General features: G+C 34.6%; 1 protein-coding gene across 2 annotated transcripts in view; it reads right to left on the reverse strand.

The window, feature by feature from the left end:
- The window catches only part of LOC101888375 (mitogen-activated protein kinase kinase kinase 4), a 48,622-nt gene that overhangs the window by 17,373 nt on the left and 6,238 nt on the right, over window positions 1-25,011 (reverse strand). Inside the window, exons 1-2 of one of the 2 annotated variants that reach the window (XM_020038105.2) lie at window positions 14,152-14,541; window positions 6,284-6,496 (exon numbers count right to left, since the gene is read on the reverse strand). The exons of the other annotated variant lie outside the window; for it this stretch is intronic. Coding sequence (XP_019893664.2) covers window positions 6,284-6,297 — 14 coding nt within the window. The 5' untranslated portion in view covers window positions 6,298-6,496; window positions 14,152-14,541. Of the gene's footprint in view, window positions 1-6,283; window positions 6,497-14,151; window positions 14,542-25,011 lie in introns of those variants that run through there. 2 annotated transcript variants of the gene reach the window in all.

Below are 25,011 nucleotides of genomic sequence, written 5' to 3' on the forward strand. Positions count from 1 at the left end.
TACGTTTATATATATGAGGGTTAACCCACTGGATTTGGATTTAAATTGTCATATCCATTACTTTTACTTCAAATAAATCCTCTCAAAGAAGGTTAACCCTACAAAAAGTTCTAACGTAAACATGGCATTAGTTTCCAATCGATTTCCCTGAAAATTTGTATTTTTGGTTTTCTTTGGGTGTAGGAAATTTTCCGACAAAACATATTTTATATATTACGTATTTCGGAATGGGCCCCACATAAAGGTACACTCAAAGTTTACGTTCTCCAGCGATTTGGTGTGGTATGCGACAAAGTCACAGTGGAGTCATTGATATTAGATAAGAAAAAAAAATTCCAAAATGTTTTTCGATTCCCAGATTAATTTTTAATTTTATGGGCCTTTATAAATATAAGTTTCTATTGAGGGACCTTTATATTATTCTTATATTTATCTACATTCCTACATTTCAAAATCATATGTTTATTAAATTATTTCATTTTATTTATATATTTATTTTTTGTCCCTCATTCAATTTGTATAGATATTATAGGAAAGCTCCGAAGCTATTTCACCACCATCGACCAATGTTTCACATCTATCTGATGTAATATCCCCACAGAATTACCGAGGAATTAACATGTTTCAAAATTGGATCAGTGTCAATTCGAAAAAATACACGTATAAAAATAAACCTCTATTTGGATTTGTCAATTAATAAGTTATTAACTATCGCTTAACCCAAATACCTACATATGTACACAATACACAAAATATACCATTGGAATTGTTCTTTTCTAATTTCTCCCACCTGCTTCAAGCAACGACAATGAGAAGACATATATAGTTTCTGTATTTGATATATCAAACGTTTGTTTAATAAAGTCAACAATTCGTCCACAAATGTCACATTCCGGCAATTATGCGATAAGATTTCAATGATCATGACTGTAAATGTAATCAGGTGAGTAATTGGAAAGCGATTTTTATATATGGCCAAAAGTGGTTGAATTCGCACACACACACATATGTATGAGATTTTATATTGAATTAAAAGATAATAACAAATCAAGGTGAATTTGGAGAATACCCTAGACAGGTGTTTTGTGGAAAGGAAACGTTCACCGGGTTTTCGGAGGATAGGAAGCCCTTGACATAAGATAGAAAAATTTTTGATAGCTTTGATATTCATACAAGACCTCTGTGAGCTCTTTCATAAAAGGTAAACCTTTAGCATATCTTCTGTAGAGTAAGGCCCTTGAACTACACTTACTTAGTTCAAAGTCTTTAAAAGCTATTTTATTGAGATCTTAACAGGCTTTCTATAGATAGTTCATTAAGGCCCTCTCGAGATAGATGGTCCACACCAGCTCTTTCATATCTTCTATATAGTTAGTAGACCCTAAACAGATAATAGAAGAACTCTAAGTATTTCATAAATGGAAGGTAACATTCATGGCGTAGAAACCTACCAAAGGTCGATATAATCTTCCCGATTGATTCTTATATATAGAGGAAACATGGAGGTCAACTCTGGTTTAGAGAAAGATCTAAGATGTTGACTTTAGCATAGAGAAAGAGAGAGATCTCAGAGATCGACTCTCATAATCGATTCTCGTATAGAGCAAGAACGACTCTAGTAAAGCGGAAGATTGATAATATTGATTCTAGTATATCTAAAAGTTCGCCTTAGTAAAGAGAAAGATCTGAAAGATCGATCATCGTAAAGGAAGATCTCTTAGATCAACTCGAAAGCAGTTGAAAATCGCAATGCTCGATTCTAGTATAGAGCAAAAAATCAGAGATCTACTCTAGTATAGAGTACAATCTCGCTGAGACCGACTCTATACTTCTTCCTCTATACTAGAGTAGATCTCTGATTTCATGCTCTATACTAGAATTGAGCACTGCGATTTTCAAGTGCTTTCGAGTTGATCTAAGAGATCCTCCTTTACCATAGTCGATCTTTCAGATCTTCCTCTTTACTAGTATAGAGAAAGATCTCGCCGAGATCGACTCTAGTATAGAGAGGAAGATCGATCTCGCCGAGATCGACTCTAGTATAGAGAGGAAGATCGATCTCGCCGAGATCGACTCTAGTATAGAGAGGAAGATCGATCTCGCCGAGATCGACTCTAGTATAGAGAGGAAGATCGATCTCGCCGAGATCGACTCTAGTATAGAGAGGAAGATCGATCCCGAGATCGACTCTAGTATAGAGAGGAAGATCGATCTCGCCGAGATCGACTCTAGTATAGAGAGGAAGATCGATCTCGCCGAGATCGACTCTAGTATAGAGAGGAAGATCGATCTCGCCGAGATCGACTCTAGTATAGAGAGGAAGATCGATCTCGCCGAGATCGACTCTAGTATAGAGAGGAAGATCGATCTCGCCGAGATCGACTCTAGTATAGAGAGGAAGATCGATCTCGCCGAGATCGACTCTAGTATAGAGAGGAAGATCGATCTCGCCGAGATCGACTCTAGTATAGAGAGGAAGATCGATCTCGCCGAGATCGACTCTAGTATAGAAGGAAGATCGATCTCGCCGAGATCGACTCTAATATAGAGGAAGATCGATCTCGCCGAGATCGACTCTAGTATAGAGAGGAAGATCGATCTCGCCGAGATCGACTCTAGTATAGAGAGGAAGATCGATCTCGCCGAGATCGACTCTAGTATAGAGAGGAAGATCGATCTCGCCGAGATCGACTTAAGTATAGAGGAAGATCGATCTCGCCGAGATCGACTCTAGTATAGAGAGGAAGATCGATCTCGCCGAGATCGACTTAAGTATAGAGGAAGATCTCAGAGATCTAATCTAGTATAGAGCAAGAGATCGTAGAGGATCTTCCTTAGAGATCGAATCTAATATAGATTAATAATAATTGCAGTAATTAATTATCAGAAAAGTATAACTGTAAAATTTAAGCCCAAACGTTCTGAATCTACGTATGGTCAAGATTATAAACAAAATATATTTAACAATTTATTTACCCTCCCACACCCATCACTTCCGGTGCCTATGGCTGGCAATCTTAATAATTATGTTTTATTACATTATCTATGGCGTGGTATTGGTTGTGGTGTGCATATGTGTCATGCTTATTCGAAACGGTATGACGAGCAAAGTCATTCGGGCATAAAACTAAGCTAGAATGAAGAGCCGTTATCAATCACTCGATTAATAACCTGATAAACTTGCAACACATTGAGTCTGTTCGACAAATTTAGATTTATTGACTTTTGTATTTAACATTCATTACATTGTATGGGTTTTAGTGCGGTACCAGGCCAGTGGGATGGCGGGGTGATGTGGGTGATTCGCACAAAAATATATATGTATGTAGGGGAATTTGTTAAAGCAATACGCATATATAGGAATAGTGGAAAACTGTTTCCACTAGGGTTTTAATATATTTCCCGGTACATAGTTTTATGTGTGTGTGTTTTTTTTTTTTTTTTTTTTCTTATAAATTTTGATATAATGTAGATAATTTTAATTACTTTACTTAAAAAAAAGGAAATTTTGCCTCTCCTAACATTTTGACAATTATGTCGACTTGGGGTTCAATGAACTGATTTATCAATATTTCGATAATTTTGTTGTCAACTAAAAACGTGCAAAACCATGTTGAGTACCTTCGAAGTGTGTTTAACTATGACCACACCATTACACAATTATCACTACCACTGCAAGTTAAATTCAAGGTTAATTGGATAGATAACGGGTGGCAAAGATGTAACCTCTAACTTTGCTTTATGTTGTGATATATGTATGCTGTTTGGTATTTATGAATGTAAAGATAGCAGTGATAAAGAAACGAAAAGAAAAATTCCGTTAAGTCTGTTAGATCGACCATATGACAACTGTATACCATATGAAAATTGCAAAAAGTGAAACAGTCTGGCCGACTCTAAAAATTTGTCTAATGACTCTGAATTATGATGATCTGAACCACAACGATCTCTTTCCTTTCTATAGGTAATAGAGTACATTACAGAATCTCTCTGAAATTTTTGTTTAGATTAGAGTCGATCTTTGGCATCTCACATTACACAAGAGATATGGTCTTTGAAAACTTGTTTTTACTATATGGCCGACCTCTCGGAACATTCTCTGAAATACTTTTTCTAAACCAGAGAGAGAGAGAGAGAGATCTTCATCTACAATACAATCCTCTCTGAGAATTTCTTTCACACTATAGTTAAACTAGAAGAGCTTTTTCTGAAATATTTTTCTAAACCTGAGTCAGTTGGATAGAGAGAGAGAGATAGATCTTCCTCTATACTACAATCGACCTCCTCTATGCTGAAGTCTATTTCTGACAATCATTCTCACACTGGAGTAAAACTAGGTGATTTTACTCTACACAATAAACCAATTTCTGAGGTCTTACTGTATACTAGAGTAAATATCTAAGGCACTAGATATTGGCGGTCTCTGAATAACGTCCTTAATATTTCCAATTAATCTCCAAGTTTTCTCTATCACGGAGATTCTTGACGCTGAAATGATTCTTTAAGGCGGACTGCCGAGATCTCTATATAATTATATTAGTGAGAGTCTATACTCTTGGCCGAGGTTTCATAAATTTTTCCACAAGAGTCCATATCTGATATATTCCTCTACTTTGGAACTCTCTTTATCAAAATATATATCGTATTCTACCTCTTTTGTAGGAGATTTTCAATACCGAGGTTTGAAGTCTAATCGACTTTGTAGATTTTGATATATTTCTCTCTGGGCTTGACTTTTCACATTCTGCCTAATAAAACAGCATATTTTCTATATTCCCATACAAACTGAAGTTAATCTCTAATTAATTGTTTAGCAGTCTCTGAAATAATTGACCATCTGGACTCGATTTTCCGAACCTTTCTTTGTAACACATTCGATTTTCTCGAATTTCTTCCCTCTATACCAGCTTTAATCATCCAAATCTTTAATCTCCGAGAAGTTTCACTCTGCTAAAGCCGATCTCGATGTCGATTCTCTATACTAATGCCGATCTCAAATATTGACCTTTCGACGCTCTCTATACTAGAGTCGTTTTTTTGTATCTAAAATAAAATCGATCTTAGAGATCGTTCTACATACTAGAGACAATGTCTGAGATAGATCTCCATACTAAGGTCGATCTCTGAAATCGTTTCTCTTCTGGGATCGTTCTCTACATTAATGCTCAGAGATTGAACCTAACGCTACAGAAGATCTCTAAGGTCGTTTTTGTTTATTTCTATGAGAAAATAACTTCAGAGATTATTCTCCATACTAGAGTCCATCTCTGAGATATTCAATATTGGAGTCGATCTCAGAAATTAGATCGTTCTCTATAAAAAAACTATATTTAAGTTCATTCTCTGTACTAAAATTGATCTTTGAGATCATTCTCATACTAAAATCAATCTCTGCGATCGATTAACTAGACTAAACTCGATCAATTCTTTCTTCTTCTATATTCCTAAATCGATCTCTGAAATCAAGAATAGAACTAGAGTCGATCTTACAAATCATTCTCCTTACTAGAGTCATGTTTTGCGATCGTCTCTTTACTAAAATCGATCCTTACGATGGTTCTCCATACTAGATTCGATGTCTGAGATCGATTTCTGAAATCGATTGCTGACTTCCTTCTTCTTCTATGGTGTCGATTTGTGATTTTTTTGATCAAAAGTTAATCTTTGAGAGCTTCCTTATAGCAATGATGATCTCTGATTCTTGATCATCTGAATGGATTGCAGTAACCATTATCTATACAAAAATTATTTGTCGTCCTAAGTCTTAAGTTTGCCTCTATACCGGTGTCAATTTTTGAGATCATTTTTCGATTTTCGAAAAATGGAAATTATATCCTGAGTATCAGTGAGTGATTTCTTTCCGAAATGTACAATAGAGTATTTTATTAGACTCGTAAAAATTGTATAAGTCTATTATTTTTTTTCGCATGCCTGGAAAATTACTCAAACCTAACATTCTAATTTGTTAATTCCCTAAATTATTAGTTTTGAAATTAAACTTATAAAATTCATATTAACCACATACACATTGAGATTTATTATACCGAAAACGGAAATACAAATCGTTCATCACGGGACAAAGGAACTGTTGAAAATTTCCTCAATTTGCGGGCAAATAAATTTTGAAAATCAATACAATACAGCAAAATAATTTCCATAATTGCTTTTTCAGTTTCAGTATTTTGTACGTTTCAAGCATTAAATGGTTTATTATAAACATAAATTTAACATTAAGTGATTTTTTTTTTTTTTTGAAGTAAAACACCGTAAATTAACAACTTACTTTCTACGTCTCATCTTGTTTGGCAATATCACGTTCCGTTTGACGTTATTTTCGTTGTTATTGTTATTATTCCACTTGGGAAATATTCTCGGCCAGCTTTGGTCTTTATCACTTGTTGATTGTGTTGTATTTTTTTTTCTTTTTGAGATTTTATTTCACCTTTAATAACATTTATTTTCAGTTTTTATTTCTTATTTTCGCAAGTACTTTACACTGTTTTCCAGAGTGAAGGAATTAAATTGTAATTTGTTGGTTAATTACTGTTGTACAAATAAATTTTTGGTAGAGAAAAAAAGAAAACACGAAACACCAAATCATTGGCTGGTAAAAATGGCTACGCATAGCACATCAATTATTTCACAAGGTAGCGTTTTATGTATTCATCCGATTGTATTTGTTTTCGTTTTTGCTTTTTGAGTAATTAGAATAAAATTAATAAACAACGAAGGTAAACAGTGGAACCTCGCCTCCCCTATTTCTATGGGAGGAAGGTGTCTTGTTGTTCTGTACCCATGTTACATGAATTAGAAAATATTTACGGAATGAGAATAATATTGTTTATATGCTCAAGATTTTTAATTTCAAATTTTCTTTTATTACTGCAACAACAACAATAGGAGTAATAAAATAAATAATAATTTCAAACAAGTCCAAGATTTTTTTCTAAGAAACGGTTTATGGTGTCTCAACTAAAAATAATAAAACTCTTTTTGAAAGCAAAAAACTACTATAACTATAAACCTAAAAACCCCAATAAATATTAAAAACAAATAAAAAAGCTGTATCTGAATACCCTCCACCATTTGGAACGAATTTTGCCATTTTCAAAAAATAAAATGAGTTAAAAATTCTGTTAAAATCTTCAAAATGTCGAATGTAGCTGTTATATTAACGAAACTTGAAAAAATTTATATCGGTGGATACTGTCGTTAAAATCATCAAAATACCGAATGTTGGGAGGTACCGTTATATGGGGTCTATGCGAAGACGTGAACCTGCACACACAATTTTCTGTTATAGGCTGTAGGCAAAATGCCGAATATCGGGAGGTATTATTATATGGAGGCTTTACCAAAACGTAAACCTACATGGTCCGTTTTCAACACCAAAAGTCCTGCAGACATAACATAAATTTGAGTAAAATTTTATCAACCAACTTAATTTCGTTCGGAAGCTAGAGTGATTTTGCACAGACGGACGGACATCGCTAAATCGACATAGAATTTTATGCTGATACTTAATATACCCTCCATACTATGGTGGAGGGTATAAAATATTAATATGTATCATATTTGGTTCTACAACTTCATGTTGTCGTATGATTAATAAAGATTTCGATTATTTCATTACTCATACGCCATCTTCTTGAAAGAATCGTCTCAGAAATCCAACTCTGTTTAAAACCCAATCTTTGAGATCTTACTCTATACTAGAGTCGATCTCGGCGAGATCTGCCTCTATACTAGAGTCGATCTCGGCGAGATCTGCCTCTATACTAGAGTCGATCTCGGCGAGATCTGCCTCTATACTAGAGTCGATCTCGGCGAGATCTGCCTCTATACTAGAGTCGATCTCGGCGAGATCTGCCTCTATACTAGAGTCGATCTCGGCGAGATCTGCCTCTATACTAGAGTCGATCTCGGCGAGATCTGCCTCTATACTAGAGTCGATCTCGGCGAGATCTGCCTCTATACTAAAGTAGATCTCGGCTAAATCTTCCTCTATACTAAAGTCGATCTCGGCGAGATATTCCTCTACACTAGAGCCGATCAATGAGATAAAGCCGATCAATAACATATTTATCTATCCTAGAGTCGATTTCATGGATCTTCCTTTATTCTAGAGTTGATCTCTGAGACCTTCCTTTAAAATGGAATCGATTCCTGAGACCTTCTTTTAAATAGAGACAATCGGGCAGATTTCCGAGAGCTTTCTCTACACTAAAATCCATCTCGGAGGTTAGGCATTCTTTACTGAGTCGATCTTTGAGATTTTACTCTCCATACCAGAACGGGTCAGTGATGTCTTCATCTGTACTATACTAGTGATGTCTTATGGAGTTTCTTGTCAAATTTTGAGAAGTAATAAAGATCAGAAGTTTGTCTATATCTTCAAAAAAAAATAAAACCGCCTCCATTATTTCTTTAGTCTGAATTTTCTTATTATCTCATTCCCTATTTTAAATATGACCTAGCTAAAAAATCTACAATTCATATCTTGCCAATTGATTTCAAACAGCAGCTACATACCGATACCTATCCAACACATAACACATTGTCTTACTTGCAGTCGAGTCGATGTGCTCGATAAGAATTGTCGAAAGCACGAGTTTAACATTAGCCCAGACAATGATATGCCAGTGTCTTTCGGTGACGGAACGGTCTGTCGGTCGGTCGGTCCGTCCGTCCCTCCGTCACCGAACCTCATATACAATGTTCACTTTGGAATCACATGTTTTTACAAAAAACAACAACAGCAGCAACAACACCACCACACCGCACAATACCATTGTGAACTGTTGTTGTAACGAGTCTCTCCAGCCCCGACGTCATCGTCAATGGCTTGCTGCTGGTCACAACAATGCGAATTGTTCGATTTCGCATTTCGGTTGTGTCGTGACAAAAACTCGCTCAAAAGAAAGCATAACAAATGTTAATGACCGCTTTGCAGAATAACACAACAATACAAATGCAGGCGAATGTGTGATTGTGACATGACACCGTCAGTGCAGTCACTCCTCTCCCCCGTCGCTTACTTACATGACCAGGGGTTTATACGTATGTTTATCATAATAACATGGGGGGTTTATATGGGGTATAACATTTATTTTAATTTCTAAGAAGTCACATTTTAGTTGACCTAGGTCATTTGATTTTTGATCTTAAGAAATAGAAACAACATCCGAACAGTTAATAACCCCAGCCTGTGAAAACCTGACCTTTAGACAAATCGGTTATTCTCAAAATCCCTAAAATTGGAAAGTTCCGAGGTATGGGGGCTATACTTATAAAAAATATTTTTAGGGAGTAGTTAATCTACCCACTAAGACACTAAGACGAAATATTACAATTAATTTGGTTAGAAATTGGAACCTAAACTTTTAAAACTGAAAATCAAGAGGTGTTGTTGTATGGGTACTGTACCAAAAAAAATGGACCTATATCGTATATTTTTGCAAGGACTTAAACCAAAATACCAGAAAACGTCTGATTTGGTTTCAGAATTGGATAAAATCTCCAAAATGCTAATACAAAGGTATCGTAATGTGGGAGCTATATAAAAACGTGGACCGATATATTACATTTTTATCACCAAACGCTATGGGAATGCCTGCATAAAATCCAAATGCTCTATCGTTAATGGTCTCGAACTCTTTAATGATTTCAGGCAGATGGATAAGTCGACATGGAAATTTACCCTAATTATGTATGTATGTATGGTCCCGGAATAAAAAATGTAATATATTCTGTATTTTATGAAGAAGGGTATAAAAAATAAGTAAAAAAGGAGCCGAAAAAATAGGCAGGGCCGAACTTTTAACACCTTCCACCATTTGGAAGGAATTTAAAAAAAAACTAAAAAAAATCCGAAAAATACGGTTTAAATGAAGACGTTTATATGGGGGCTATACAAAGACGTAACCTGCATAAGTATTTTTTTCAATGGCTGTAGAACCTGTTAAGATCTTCAAAAACGAAATTTTAAACAATTCCACCGAATACTGTCCCTAAAATCAACAAAATGGCAAGCAAAGGGAGTACCGTTATATGGGGGGCATATCAAGACGTAAAACTGCATACAAAATTTTTTGTCATAGGATGTACTACCCCTTAAGAACTTTGAGTACGAAATTTGAAACTTCGGGTGAATGATAGTAGAATGTAAAATAATCAAAATACCGAATATCGGGAGGTATCGTTATATGAGGGCTATACAAAGACGTGGACTTGTATACGACATTTTTAGATATTACAAACTTCGAATACACCATTTGAAACAATTCGGGTGAATGATGTCGCTAAAATCATTAAAATAGCGAATATCTGGAGAAACCGTTATATGGGGGCTATACAACAACGTAGACCGACATGGCCCATTTACGGACCTAACCTCTCTACTGGCAAAATACATATGTATGTAAAATTTTAGTCTTCAATCTCAATTCTCTTAGATATTTATAATTTTATAATTTATAATTTTATTATATCTCGAGAAGTTACAAACGGACTGACAAAACTAATATACCCTCCATAGAATGGTGGAGGGTATAAAAAGCGAGGATATTGACAGGCTGATAATAATAACCTTGAAATTTGCCTTGGGGCACTGGTGGTTAAAAGGGGTTAAACAAGACCGTATTTTTTTTAAAGGCTACGAAAATGATAAAAGGTAGGAAATAGTACGTCATTGTTATCAAGCATTGGGAAGGAGGTAGAAAAAATAAATTTTGCATGGGCGTACTCTCAGTGCAGTTAAGGTGAAATACGTTGGCTTTTTGGAACTTCTAACTGTGCGAGTACGAAATGTTCTAAATTGTACCAAATGGTAAAACATTCTTACTGAGCTATTGATATCAGCTAATATTACTTATTTGTAAAGGTCTTTTTATGGCAAGATCAGGCGGAATCTGTGGAAATTCGTACGTTAAGTATACGGGAAGTTCTAAAATGTACAATGTGGTACAAAATTATATACGAACAACATCGATCGATCGAAATTTTGCACGAAGAAGATGTTTGGAAATTTGTACCTTGTTATCGAGTTTTTAATATTAGCTAGATTTTTAAACAATGCAAAAGGGACTCTCTTTTCTGTGAGATAGGCGAGATTTTTGGAACATTAATTTTTAAGGGCACCATATTTTCTGAAATGTACAACATTTTTATTGGGCAATACGAAGACCAGCTTAGACTATTTTCTATCGCAGGCTGTAGTTCTCATTAGGAGTTTCAAATACGAAATTTGAAACAATTCTGGTAAATTATGTCGCTGAAATCATTAAAGTACCGAATATATGGAGTTACAGTTATATTGGGGATATAAGAAGACGTGGACGTGCACAAACAATTTTGTGTCACAGGCTATAGTATCCATTACGAACTTTAAATACAAAATTTGAAACAATTCCGGTAAAAAATGTCGCTAAAATCATCAAAATACCGAAAATAGGGAGGTACCATTATATGGGGCTACACCAAAACGTGGACCTACTTGGCCCATTTTCAATACCAAAGTTCTGCAGACATAATATACATTTGAGTAAAATTTTATCAACCTACTTCATTTCGTTCGGAAGCTAGAGTGATTTCCACAGACGGACGGTCATCGTTAAATTTACATAGAATTTTGTGCTGATCCAGAATATATATGCTGTCTAGGGTCTATTATGAATATTTCGAGGAGTTAGTTAATGACGAAAAAGCCTTCGTTACTTCTTTGTTTTTATCGTATCATATATTTTACCTAAGTTTTCTTTCTTCTGTTTTATTTTATTTTCTTTTTGTATGTGCAAAGTTCCTCAGTGTATCTTAAACGAAGTTCTTTGGATACACACGCATTTCATCTGACAGATGAAGTAACAGACGCCAGCTTCAGCCAAAACCTGATTTGCACTTTTTTGCGGTTTCCTCTTGTGACATGGTTATTTACGACTGTACCACACAAAGTGCTACATAACTTACTGATGCATGAATGTATAAAAAAGTATGAATGTATATGCAACAAGGGGGCTGTTCGAGAAAAAATTTGAGTTCATTAGTAACGGGGAAGAAGCCGTTCGGCCGTTTCGTCTGGGCACTCAGTCAGTCAAATTCTTTACTCTTTTATAAACATAGATAGCTTCTCCCCAAAAAAAAAAAAATGCCCTACGATTCTGCCTCAAATATTCCGCACCACATTACGTTCTAATCATATGCAAACAATTATTTAAAATATGTATGTATGAAGCACGGGTTTCCATTCGCTTCCCTCGGTTGCGATGTTTGTTTGTATTACTGCAGTTATTTTTATATTTTACCCCTCAAGCGAACAGAGCTCACCGAGATGAGATGTTTATTTTTTCATTTTTATACCCTCCACCATAGTATGGAGGGTATATTGAGTTTGTCATTCCGTTTGTACATTTTAGACCACACATAGTATATATATTCTTGATCAGCATAAAATTCTATGTCGATTTAGCGATGTCCGTCCGCCTGTGGAAATCACTCTAGCTTCCGAACGAAAGTAGGATGATAAAATTTTACTCAAATGTATATTTTGTCTGCAGGACTTTTGGTATTGAAAATGGGCCATGTATGACCTCGTTTTCGTATAGCCTCCATATAATGGTACCTCCCGATATTCGGTATTTTGATGATTTTAGCGACATTATTCATCGGATTTGTTTAAAATTTAGTATTTGAAGTTCGAAATGCATACTCCAGCCTATGACAGAAAATTGTCTGTGCAGGCCCACGTCTTCGTGTAGCCCCCATATAACCCTCCCGATATTCGGTATTTTGATGATTTTAACGACATTATTCACCGAAATTGTTTCAAATTTGGTATTTGAATTCCGTAATAGATACTACAGCCTATGACAGAAAATTGTCCGCACAGGTCCACGTCTTCGTATAGCCCCCATATAATGGTACCTCCCGATATTCGGTATTTTGATTATTTTGGCTACATTATTTACCGGAATTATTTCGAATTTCGTATTTGAAGTTCGTAATGGGTACTACAACCCATGACAAACATTTTTGTATGAAGGTCCACGTCTTCGTATAGCCCTTATTTAACGGTACCTCCCGATATTCGATATTTTGATGATTTCAGAAACATTATTCAGCGGAATCCTTTAAAATTTCGTATTGAAAGATCTTCGTATAGCCCCCATATAATGGTACCTCTTGATATTGCCGGAATTTGAAGCTCGTAGTGAATACTACAGCATATGACAGAAAATTTTCTGTGTAGGTCCATGTTTTGGTATAGCCCTCATATAATGATACCTCCCTATATTCGGAATTTTGTTGATTTTAGCTACATTATTCACCGAATTTTGTTTTTGAAATTTCGCATAGAATATTGTAAAGGCTTATGGCAAAAGTTGCCTATGCAGGTCCACGACGTGGTATAAATACCTCTACTTTCGGTATTTTTAACATTTGAACGATATTTTAAACGGATTTTATTTTTTTGAAATTTTCAAATTTCTTCCAAATGGTGGAGGGTATTCAAAGTTCGGTCCGACCGTATTTACAGCTTTTTTACTTGTTTTTCATTCAATTTTTTATTTTATTTATTTTTTATTTCAAATTGCAAACAAAATGCAATTTTATTTAATGGGTGTTTTTATTTCATTTGTTTTTGTGAGGCGTTTCGGGCCGGCCAGCCAACTTTTTTTACCCTCCCGCCAGAAGAAATTTCACAATGCGATTTGAATCAAATTAACACACACAAACCCATTTCGAAGTACACATGCGATATAGCCAGCTGGGGGGCAAAGTTGTCTGATTTTTTCATTAATGAATTTTATATTTATGGTGTTACTGCTACTGCTGTTGTTGTTGTTGCTGTTCAGTTTTATTATAAATATTAGAAAAACATCTAAACAATTGATTGATATCAGAGGTGGATCCCATGCCAGTGCTTTATTAAAATATCTACCTATAGATATTTTCAAATGAAATATTTCAACACACCACACTGAATAAATCTTTCAAAAACAATGGCATATATCAATGGGAAAATTTCCAATTTCACTTCTCGGCATTTTTTTTTTTCTTTTCTATTCATAAAAAAATATTTTGAAACCCGAAAAATTATTGAACACCAAATATATTTTTTATTTAATTTTTTTTCACATTTTTCCCCCAAATTACGTTTTGTCTTCCTCGTGAAAACGCTCGCTATCACTGCTATACGTTTGTTTACAGTTCCATGAAGATACTTTATGGGTGAGACGGGGAGGACGCAACGTTGTGACCAAAGCTTGTATTTTGCCGCCCTCCACACAACACCATACACAATGTATGTTTAATTAACTTGGTGTAGTGCACACACAAATGTGAAAATCTAACACACACCCGACCCGCGTCGATCATCACACGAATATGACAAGTGTTAGTAGTAACTGACACGCGACGTTGCGGAATTTACGATTTGTCCACCGACGACCTGCATGTTCCGCTGTTTTGCCGACAACTAAACAGCCATGGCCGATAAAATTTGGAATTTGCCAAAGAATTCGTAGATGAATAAAGTCGCCGAACGAGGCACGATGAAGAACATATGGTGGACACTGCGACGAATTATGAGAGCAACAACAGCTATCGTCATATTGTTTACATGAGCAATTGTTAGTAGTTACTTAGCTCTCTCTCTTAACACCGTGTGTGTGTGTGTTTGTTTTGTTTGGGTATTCTCGCATAAACTAAATTGATTACATTTAAGAGATTTATAACCGTATTTTGTTTGCAATGTATGGCGATTAAGAGAGACATATCAGCTGATTGCAATTAACCCATTTCGGATGGGAGTTATGGTATAGAAATGAATTTCGGCAGTAGTGTTTAACTCCCAAAACTTACGACAAGATTTGGAATGGTCAAAACTAATCAAAAATGTTCTTGTTCTTTGAAGAAAATAGGTTTCAGTGTATTTGGAGTGAATCTAAACAGTAATGGGATTCTCTAGTTTCCGGCAACAATTGGTAAAATTTAATTTTACCGATGTTCGTACCAGATATTTGGATCTGTAGTGGGATTCTCTAATTACTTTTGTCGGTAACACGGGCTGGTACGAACAAAGCCTGAAGGGAGTATCTTGTATAAAATTCACATATCGTTATAAGTGATCAATGTTTGCAATTTCGATCTACCTCTTCTAGTACGTCCCCACAATCTTCGCACACAACATTGATCCAAGCAAAATTAAATAAAACGATAAGATGGGGTCCGGGGTCCGGCTAGTTATACCCTAAGCCAATGGCAAGAGAGGGTATATATCATTTGATATGGTCAAAACGTGCCTAGTCGAAATTGGTCTCTTTGGACCAAATCCATTTCAGAACATTTGTAGGCGATCTAGGGATGTCCGTCCGTCCGGCCGTCTGTCTGGCTGGTGAGCACGATAACTCTCGAAGGGAGTATCCGATTTGGTCCAAACTTGGTACATCGTAATATTTTTGTCAAAATTAACGTCTGGCGCGAAAATATACAATATCGGTCCACTTTATCAAGTATCCCACCCACAATGGGCCAAAATTTTGAATAATTACTACTCTTATAAAATGTGATGTAAGAGTCGGATTGTCTTCAAATTTCACTCATCCCAATAATTTTAATAGCTCAAGATCTGGTGTTTAGATGGAGTATATCGGTCCACTCCTTCTGGTACCTCCCCCGCAAAAGGTAAACATTTTCAAAAAAAATAATTTTTTTTCTGCACAGAAAGGAAAGCAACAGTCCAATTTTGCTCTAACTTTGCAAATCCTAATATTTTCATCAGTTCTAAGTCTGGTGCAAAAATGGATAATATCGATCCACTACATCAAGTGCCTCTCCCAAAAAGGGTCCAAAATTTTAAATAACTCTTATAAAATATAATGTAAGAGCCCGATTGTCTTCAAATTTCACACATCCTGACATTTTTATGAACCCAAAATCTGGTATTAAGACGGAATATATCGGCTCACTCCGGAATATATCGGCTCACTCCCCACAAAAGGTCGAAATTTTGAATATTCATTAAGCTCAAAAAAGGCGAAATTAAAATCCGACGGGATCTTTTATAAAGACGGTCAAAATTTTGAAGCTCATAAAAACTCGAACTTAAAATCCGATTCCATTCAAACTTGGCACATCTCAATATTTCCATCAAAACAAGATCTGTTATAAAGATGGTAGAGATCGGATCATTTCTTTTGGTACCTCCTCCACATAAGGTTAAAGATGTTGAAAAACAAAACACTCAAGAACAGGTTAAAAAGCAGTAAGTTCGGCCCTGCCGAATACCCTCCACCATTCGGAAAAAATTTGGAAATTTAAAAAAAAATAAAATCCTTAAAAATTTCTGTTAAAATTTTAAAAATACCGAACATAGCCGTTATATTGTGGTCTATACGACGTGGACCTACATAGGCATTCTTTTTCATAAGCCATTACCATATTCAATTCGAAAAATTGAAATAAACGGTGAATAATTTAGCTAAAATCATCAAAATATCGTATATAGGGAGGTACCGTTATATCGGAGCTGTGCGAAGACCTGGACCAGCATAGACAATTTTCTGTCACAGGCTGTAGCATCCAATACGAACTTCAAATACGACAACCTATTGGGTATTGTACCGAATATAGGGAGGTACTGATGCATGGGGCCTATTCGAAGACCTGGACCTGTATAGACAATTTTCTGTCACTGACTGTATTTTCCATTATGAACTCTAAATACGTAATTTGAAACAATTCTGGTTAATAATGACCCTAAAATCATCAAAATACCGAATATTGGGAGGTACCGTTATATGGGGGCTATACGAAGACGTGGACCTGCACATAACAATTTTCTGTCATAGGCTATAGAAACCACTACGACTTAGAATTTTACGCTGATCAAGAATATATATACTTTGCTGGGTCTGACATGAGTATTTCGAGGAGTTACAAACGGAATGAAAAAGTTAATATACCCTCCATAGTATGGTGGAGGTGGAAATAAGCATCCAACTCTCTTCAAATTTTACACATGTATAAAACACTTTTATCTGTCATAACTTGGGAATCAAGTCAGAGATTTTTTACAACTTTCTATATCTAAATATTCCTCTCAACCAGAAACCTGATATGAATATGAATTGAACGCAATATGTATATCTTTTTATTTGGGACCTATACGAAATGGACAATATTAGGCCATTCCTTCGCAACCTACTCCATAGGGGGTCAACAATTTGAGTAATCGTAACAAAAGTCAAAATATTTTTAAATAATCGGACATTGGCTGAGGGTATATATCTGTCGGCAAAACCGACTGATACTTTTTAACTTGTTTTTTTTTCTGACTTTAAAATGTCTTATATTTTTTATCCCAACTTCAATGCATTCACGTTTTCTCTATTTTCGAAAATTCTCCACTACTTTAATTACTTAAAAAGGTGTTTGTGATGGGGTCAGCTGGTCCTCTAGAGGTATGGAAATGAACTAACAAATCTCTTATGTATACCTTTATGCTTTATGTTTATGTGCGTGTTTGTTATAATGAGTGACCCACATTTCCGTTTCCAAAATAGACCTACCTAATATTCAAATATAAACAATGGAGTCAAAACAACTACAGATAGACAAACATACATACCGCCGAACACGAAAACAAAAACAAACAAGTTATGGCCGCAATGAGTGATGAATGAATTTCATTGTTGTTATTATATTATGTAGTTGTTGTTTGTGTGTGTGTGCTTTTTCAGTTCATAAAAAAGCTGAAAAAAATTATGAAAGTACATATGGGTATATTTATGTATATAAACAACGGTATGAGTCGATCGACAAAAATCAATAATTCTATGTACAACCAAACAACCGAACCATCTGCTCCGTCTTGGCTGGAGTTCATACGCAGGTAAAGTACATCGATCGAATCACCCACCGCCAATGACGGCAGTCTTATTTATGTTTGAATTTTTTCGCACATGGGGTTTGGTTTTTCCTTCTTCCACTATTTCTTCATATGGTTCAGTTGAATCGGTGAATGAATGAAAATCGGATTGTTGAAATCGAATTGTTTGTTTGTTTGCTTGTTTTCATAATATTTTGTGTATAGCCACAATAATACCACTCTTGAACTTAATTCATTGATTGGCTCAAAGAGAAGTGTAAAATTAGCTATGAAATGTGAAATAATCAGGAACCAGCAAATGTTAATACCTTAAAGATATTTGTTAACGTAGCAGATTAAGAAAATAGCGAATTTGCTGGCCAAAAATAATTTGGTCTACGTGCGCTGGAGCAGATGGTAAATTTAGAGGAATTGAGTCAATAATGTATGCGTTATCTTAAATAATTTTCAAAAAAAGTCAAATAACTTTTCTTATTATGCCTTCATTAACATTTGAAAAGAGATTTTATTTTTTAAAACAAGAAAAAGGAAATAAAAATGTGTATGTGTGTGTGTGTAGTGGAATTATGTGACCGGTCCCCCAGCACAACATTTTTCATCAAATGCCTTACGTAAAGTGCAATGTATACAGATATTTTAAGCATACACCCTAAGAGTCCAAAAGTTTTTCTACATGAAGACCATCTGATCTGGTTTTCTATAGATAGAGGTTTCTTCAAAGGTCTCCTGGAAAACATAAAGAAAAAACACCTATCAATGATATTTTATATATTATCTCAAATTACATTGTTATAGAGTGCACGATATCACTTCTTCAACACTAGGAACGAATTTGGCAATTTTCAAAAAAATAAAATCCGTTAAAAATTCTGTTAAAATACGACGACGTGGTCTATACGACGACGTGGACCTGCATAGGCAACTTTTGTCACAAGCTATTACAATATTCAAATGCGAAACTTGAAAAACAATCTATTTAAAATGTAGCTAAAATCATCAAAATATCGAATATAAGGAGGTACCATGGGGGTTATAAAACGTGGACCTGCACAGACAATTTTCTGTCATAGGCAGCAGTATCCATTACGAACTTGAAATACAAAATTTGAAATAATTCCGGTAAATAATGTCGCCAAAATCATCAAAATGCCGAATATCGGGGGTTCCGTTATATGGGGGCTATAAGAACCTGCACAGACCTGTACAGACAATTTTCTGTCATAGGCTGTAGTATTCATTATGAAATTCAAAAACCAAATTTGAAATAGTTTCGGTAAATAATGTCGCTAAAATCATCAAAATACCGAATATCGGGGGTACCGTTATGTGGAGGCTATACGAAGACGTGGACCTACATGGCTCATTTTCAATACCAAAAGTCTTGCAGACATAATACACATTTGAGTAAAATTTTATCAACCTACTTCATTTCGTTCGGAAGCTAGAGTGATTTCCACATACGGACGGACATCGCTAAATCGACATAGAATTTTATGCTGATCAAGAATATATGTACTTTGTGGGGTCTAAAATGTATATGTCGAGGTTTTACAAACGGAATGACAAACTTAATATACCCTCTATACTATGGTGGAGGGTATAAAAATACAACTTCGTGAAGGTTCCTATAAAAATATGCCTTCTAAAGCTCCACCCTTAAAAATATTTCTAGGTCTTCTCTAGAAATATTACCCTCAAAATATTTTCTATAAAAAAAGACTGTCTTAGTTATTCTAATAAGGGCAATACGCAGGTCTTCTATAGAAAGAAGACTGTAAATAGGTCTTCTATAAAAAAAGTCATCAGAAGGCCTTCGAAGACTATAAATGTCATTCAAAGGGTCTCCCAGAGTAAGGAGCCGTCCGAAAATAAGAGAATCAAAACTTCAAAAGGTCTTCTATAGAAAGAAGAGCGTTAAAGGGTCTTCTGAGTAAAGAAGACCTTCTGTAGGACTTCTTTGGGAAGAAGACATTCAAAAGTTCTTATATGGGAAGAAGGTCTATCGGAAAAAGACCTTCAAAAGATGTTCTATGGAAAGGAGAGCTTTAAAGGTTCTTCTGAGGAAAGAAAACCATTAAAAAGTCTTCTATGGATAGAAGACCTTGAAAAGGTGTTCTAGGGAAAGAATTCCTTGAAAAGGTTTTCTATTGAAACAATACATTGAAAAGGTCTTCTATGGAAGAAGACTTTCACTTTTATAGGAAAGGAGACCTTCAAAAATCATTCAAGAATACCTTTAAAAGAGAGTCTATGAAAAAAGACTTCCATGGGAAAAAGACCTTCCGAAGGTTTTCTATTGGAAAGAAACCCCTTAAAGGTCTTCTATGAAAAAAAGACCTTGAAAAGTTCTTCTATGAAAATAAGGCCTTGAAAATGTCTTCTAAGAAAGAAGGCCTTCACAAGGACCTTAAAGAAGACCTTTAAAAGGCCTTCTGTGGAAAGGTCTTCGGCAGATTGGCCACCTAGAACGTGCGATTTAAAACCCTCAGAAGATTTTTTATGGGACTATGTTAAAGGCCATGTCCATACAGACGAGCCCGCTTCAATTGTCGCATTGGAAAACCACATTGAAGCATTTATTTGTGAGATTACGGAGGAAATGTTGGTAAGAGTATGTCAAAATTTGACTAAGGTGATGAACTATTTGAGTCAACATTTGCATGAAATAATCTGCAAACAATAACAGTTAGGGCCTGTAGTAATTAATGTTATGTTTTGTTTATTTTTTTTTTTATTTATTTATTTATTTAAACGCACACTTCCAAGTTTTTTTCTGTGATTGATTAGTCATGAGAAAATTCAATATTATTAAAATAGCTTATTTCTTCTTTTTCGTTTTCGGAAACAAGACTGTTATCATTTCCGAATTTTCCTTAAAAATACATTAGTGTATAATTAATCTTAAATGTTTCCAAGTCATGTATTTTTTAGAATTTTAATGTCCATTTTCATTAGAATAATTTTTATTCTCAAAATATTGCAAAAAAAATTTATATTCCATTAAAAACTGAGCTGATAAATGATGATTTTTCCTTAATATATTTCCAAAAATTCTCTATTAGACATTTTCCATTTAGAACCGGCTATTACATAAATTTTCTTTAAATCGTTTTCAATTTTCTTCCACAAAAATGACATAGAACACATGATGGTCATAATATGTTCTTGGAATATATAATTAAACGCAAAAAAATCGTGTATTTTAGATTAACTCACGTTTTGTGAGAAAATATACATATGGCAATTACGCATACGAATGAATGAATCTGCCGTCACATTTTTAAAACAAATGAGTTTTTTTAACAGAATCGTGTTGTTTACGATTTGATATTTGTTTTCGTTTTTATTTTAAGAATAAATAAGAAAACTTATTTTAAAAATATTAACTTAGCAATGGAAACAAAAGAAAATGAAACATTTGTGGTTTATCTATTATCTAAATAGAGATTTTATTTATGAACATACCATGGACTTAGGCTAGGTCAAGCTAACAAATATTGTTATAGTTGGTCATATGACTCGAAGAAAAATACAAAAAAGACATATCTGCGAAACAAAATGTCTAGTGTTTGAACGATAAGAAATCAAAAATTTGGTATAAGAGTACTTAGATAAAATCAAAAAATATTATTCTATAGCACAATATATTTGAGAATGTAAATTTAAGCAATATATTTGAGAAGTTTTGATCTTAAATTTAATAAAAAATCTATGGAAAAATGATATGAAATATTATGAAAAATTCACAAGAAAAATTAATATTAGAATAAACAGTCATCACAGAAAAATATAAATCGCGCTTTTAATCTTAAAATAATTTCAATAACGCTGTGCAACACAAAAATAATTACAAATCAGAACCATCAGATTACGAAAATATAGCTAAGAAATAGCTAACAGATCAGGAATATGTTCGGTTTTGATTCGTTTCAACATCTTAATATTTTACGATCATCTTCAAAAACGAAAGGCTTCTATTCTTACCTTAACCCAAAACTCACACAGTGTTGTTAGGGTGCAAGGAAAAATTGCAAAGTGTACAATTCAATATTGTTAGTCCCATTGAACAAATTTCATGCCAAAGCCATATGAAAAAAATAAAAAATATCACAGAAAGTAAAAAAACGAGTTAAGAAGCATCAGTCGGTTTTTTGAGCTATTGTCCGTTTATTCAAACATATTTTGGCATCCATTTTTTTTATCCAACATGTTTAGCCTTATTGGGGGAGGTTCTGAAGCAGTTGACCAATATTGTCCAACTGATATAAATCTGGGACTATTTACTTCACTTGATATGAGATATTTGATAATTTTTAGAAAATGTTGAAATGTACATGGGGTGCCAAATATAGTGGATCGAAGTATTCCACTTCATCTAATACTAATAAAAATATTGGGACCTGCAAAATGTAAAGAAAATCGAACATTTATTTTAAATTTTATTGGAATAATTGTGAATCAAAATTTCAAGTTTTTGTGGGGAGTAGGTATCAGAGGGACTGGACAGAAAAAATCATTCACATCAGATCTCTTGTTGAGGAAAATATTAAGATATACAAGGTTTGAATGGAGTTGCTGACTTGTTTCGCAAGTTATGAGAGATTTAAGTATTTAAAATTGTAATCGTTTATGGGAGAGGTACCACAAGGGGTAGGTCGATATCTATCATCTTCACAGCATATTGAAAATAATCGATGGTTTATTTACCATTTTAAGGGCGTTTATTTATTAAAAATTGTGATCCCTCTGTGGGGGAGGTACCACAAGGAATACATCAATATATCTCATCTTCAGACTAGATCTTGTGTTAACAGAAATATTTGGATGTGTGAAATTTGAAGACAGCCGGATGCTTATTTCACATTTTATTTGAGATATAATTATTCAAAATCATGCCCCCTTTGTTGGGGGGGTTACTAGAAGAAATGGTCCGATCTCTACCATCTTTTTAACAGATCTTGTGTTGATGAAACTATTGAGATGTGCCAAATCTGAATGGAATCGGATGTAAATTTCTCGTTTTATGAGCTTCATGGGTGAAAATTTTGACCCTTTGTTGCGAAGGTACAAGGAGTGGACCGTCATATTCCATCTTCACACCAGACGTTGGGTTAATAAAAATATTGTGATGTGTATAATTTGAAGACAATCGGACACGGACATCACATTTTTAAGAGTTATAATTATTCAAAATGTTGACCCTTTGTGGGGGAGGTACTTGATGGAGTGGAGCGATATTGTTCATTTTCGCACCTTAACCAGCACTAATGCAAACTTTAGGATTTCCAAAGCTGGAGCTAAATCGAAGTGTCCTTTCCCTTTCTGTGAAGTAAAACATTTTTTTTTTTTGAAAATTTCGACGTTTTGTGTGGGAAGTACCGCAAGAGGTGGAGCCATATTCCCCATCTCCCTTAGAGAGTTATCGCTAGATCGACTCCAAATATCCTAAAAGGGTTTAAACCCGTTATTTCGATTCGGCACCTTTTGGCCGTATATTCAGTATTTTGATGATTTTAGCGACATTATTCACCGGAAATGTTTCAAATTTGGTATTTGAAGTTTGTAATGGATACTACAGCCTTAGACGGAAAATTGTTTATGCAGGTCCACGTTTTGCCATAGGCCCCATATAATGGTACCTCCCTATATTCGGTATTTTGATGATTTTAGCTACATTATTCATCGATTTTTTTTTTCATGTTTTACGTTTGAATATTGTAATGGCTTATGACAAAAGTTGCCTATACAGGTCCACGTCGTGGTATAGACCCTAATATAACGGCTACATTCGGTACTTTTAAGATTTGAACTGAATTTTTAACGGATTCTATTTTTTTGAAAATTGCCAAATCCCCCCCAAATGGTTGAGGGGGTTCAAAGTTCGGCCCGGCTCGACTTTTTACTTGTTATTTTTAAAAAAGAATTAAGTTTATAATTATTTTTCATTCCATAACTAGTTCCCATCCCTGGCCCAGAACTCGAACACACACTTTGGAGGAAAAAGTCTAGACATTGAGACGAAAAAGGTGTTGTGTGACATGCATACAAATTCACTAGATTAAATGAAGTTTAAGGGAAATTAACGGTTTCTAGAGTAGTTATGGGATTTTTTTTAAACTTCTAATAATTTTCATTTTAGTAAAAACTGACGAGTTAACTCACAAAAATACGCATTAAATCATTTGGATTTATTCGCCATCGATTTGCGTGCCAAAAACTTTATTGTAAGGTCATTAACAACAATGTTGTGATTATACAATTTACAATAAAACTATGTACAGTGGCTCACAAAATTGTTGGGATTATAAAATTATGGGAGATATATAAACAAATAAAATTCTAAAGTACCCACTTAAGAAATTTCTCATTTGCCATGGTATCTTTTATAAAAACTCTAAATATTTAAATGTGGATGTTTGGTCAAAAAAAACTCCTCCCTTTGGTCCACTGTTGCTTCGGTGTTTGTATGTATCAATTCACTTTTGTTTATGGTTTTACAGCTTTCCTCCGTCTTTGGGATTTCGTTTTAAATACACAAAATATTTCTTTTAAAAAGCCGGTTTTTTAATTCAAGAAAAAAATATATAGAAATTTGAAACTGGTATTTGTCAGTCACTGCACCGTCAGTCAAGTGTGTCAGCGTGTGTGTGTGCGTGCGTGTTTGTTTGTCTGCTCGCTTAGGCATACTCAGACATCAGAATTGGTACGCTCGCTGTGCCATACGTTTGTCAACGTTTTCTTGACATTGGAAAGTTTAGCGCTGTCATCATTATCAGAAGCTAATACCTACGACACGAAATTTTATTCAATTAAATTAGGTTGTTGTTGTTAAAAGCGGAGTCACTCTCTACTTGGAGCTGGGTAATAAATGTCAGCTTGCCGGTGGGGTTGTTTGATAAATATTTTTTAGTGAACATATATGTGTATATCGATACATTCCTTAAAATTAACATAATATAGATTCCCGTCCATTTGTTTCATTTTGATTTTTATTAGAACCCATTAATTGTCGTATTTTATAATTCGGGGAATTTTTCCCAGAGAATTCATGCAGATGTTGAATGCGAGCGATATTTATTTGGGTTATTGACATGCTTTTTTGGTTCCTCAATAATAAAATTTAA

The sequence above is a fragment of the Musca domestica genome, unplaced genomic scaffold (genome assembly GCF_030504385.1).
Source record: "Musca domestica strain aabys unplaced genomic scaffold, Musca_domestica.polishedcontigs.V.1.1 1, whole genome shotgun sequence".
Lineage (NCBI taxonomy): Eukaryota > Metazoa > Arthropoda > Insecta > Diptera > Muscidae > Musca > Musca domestica.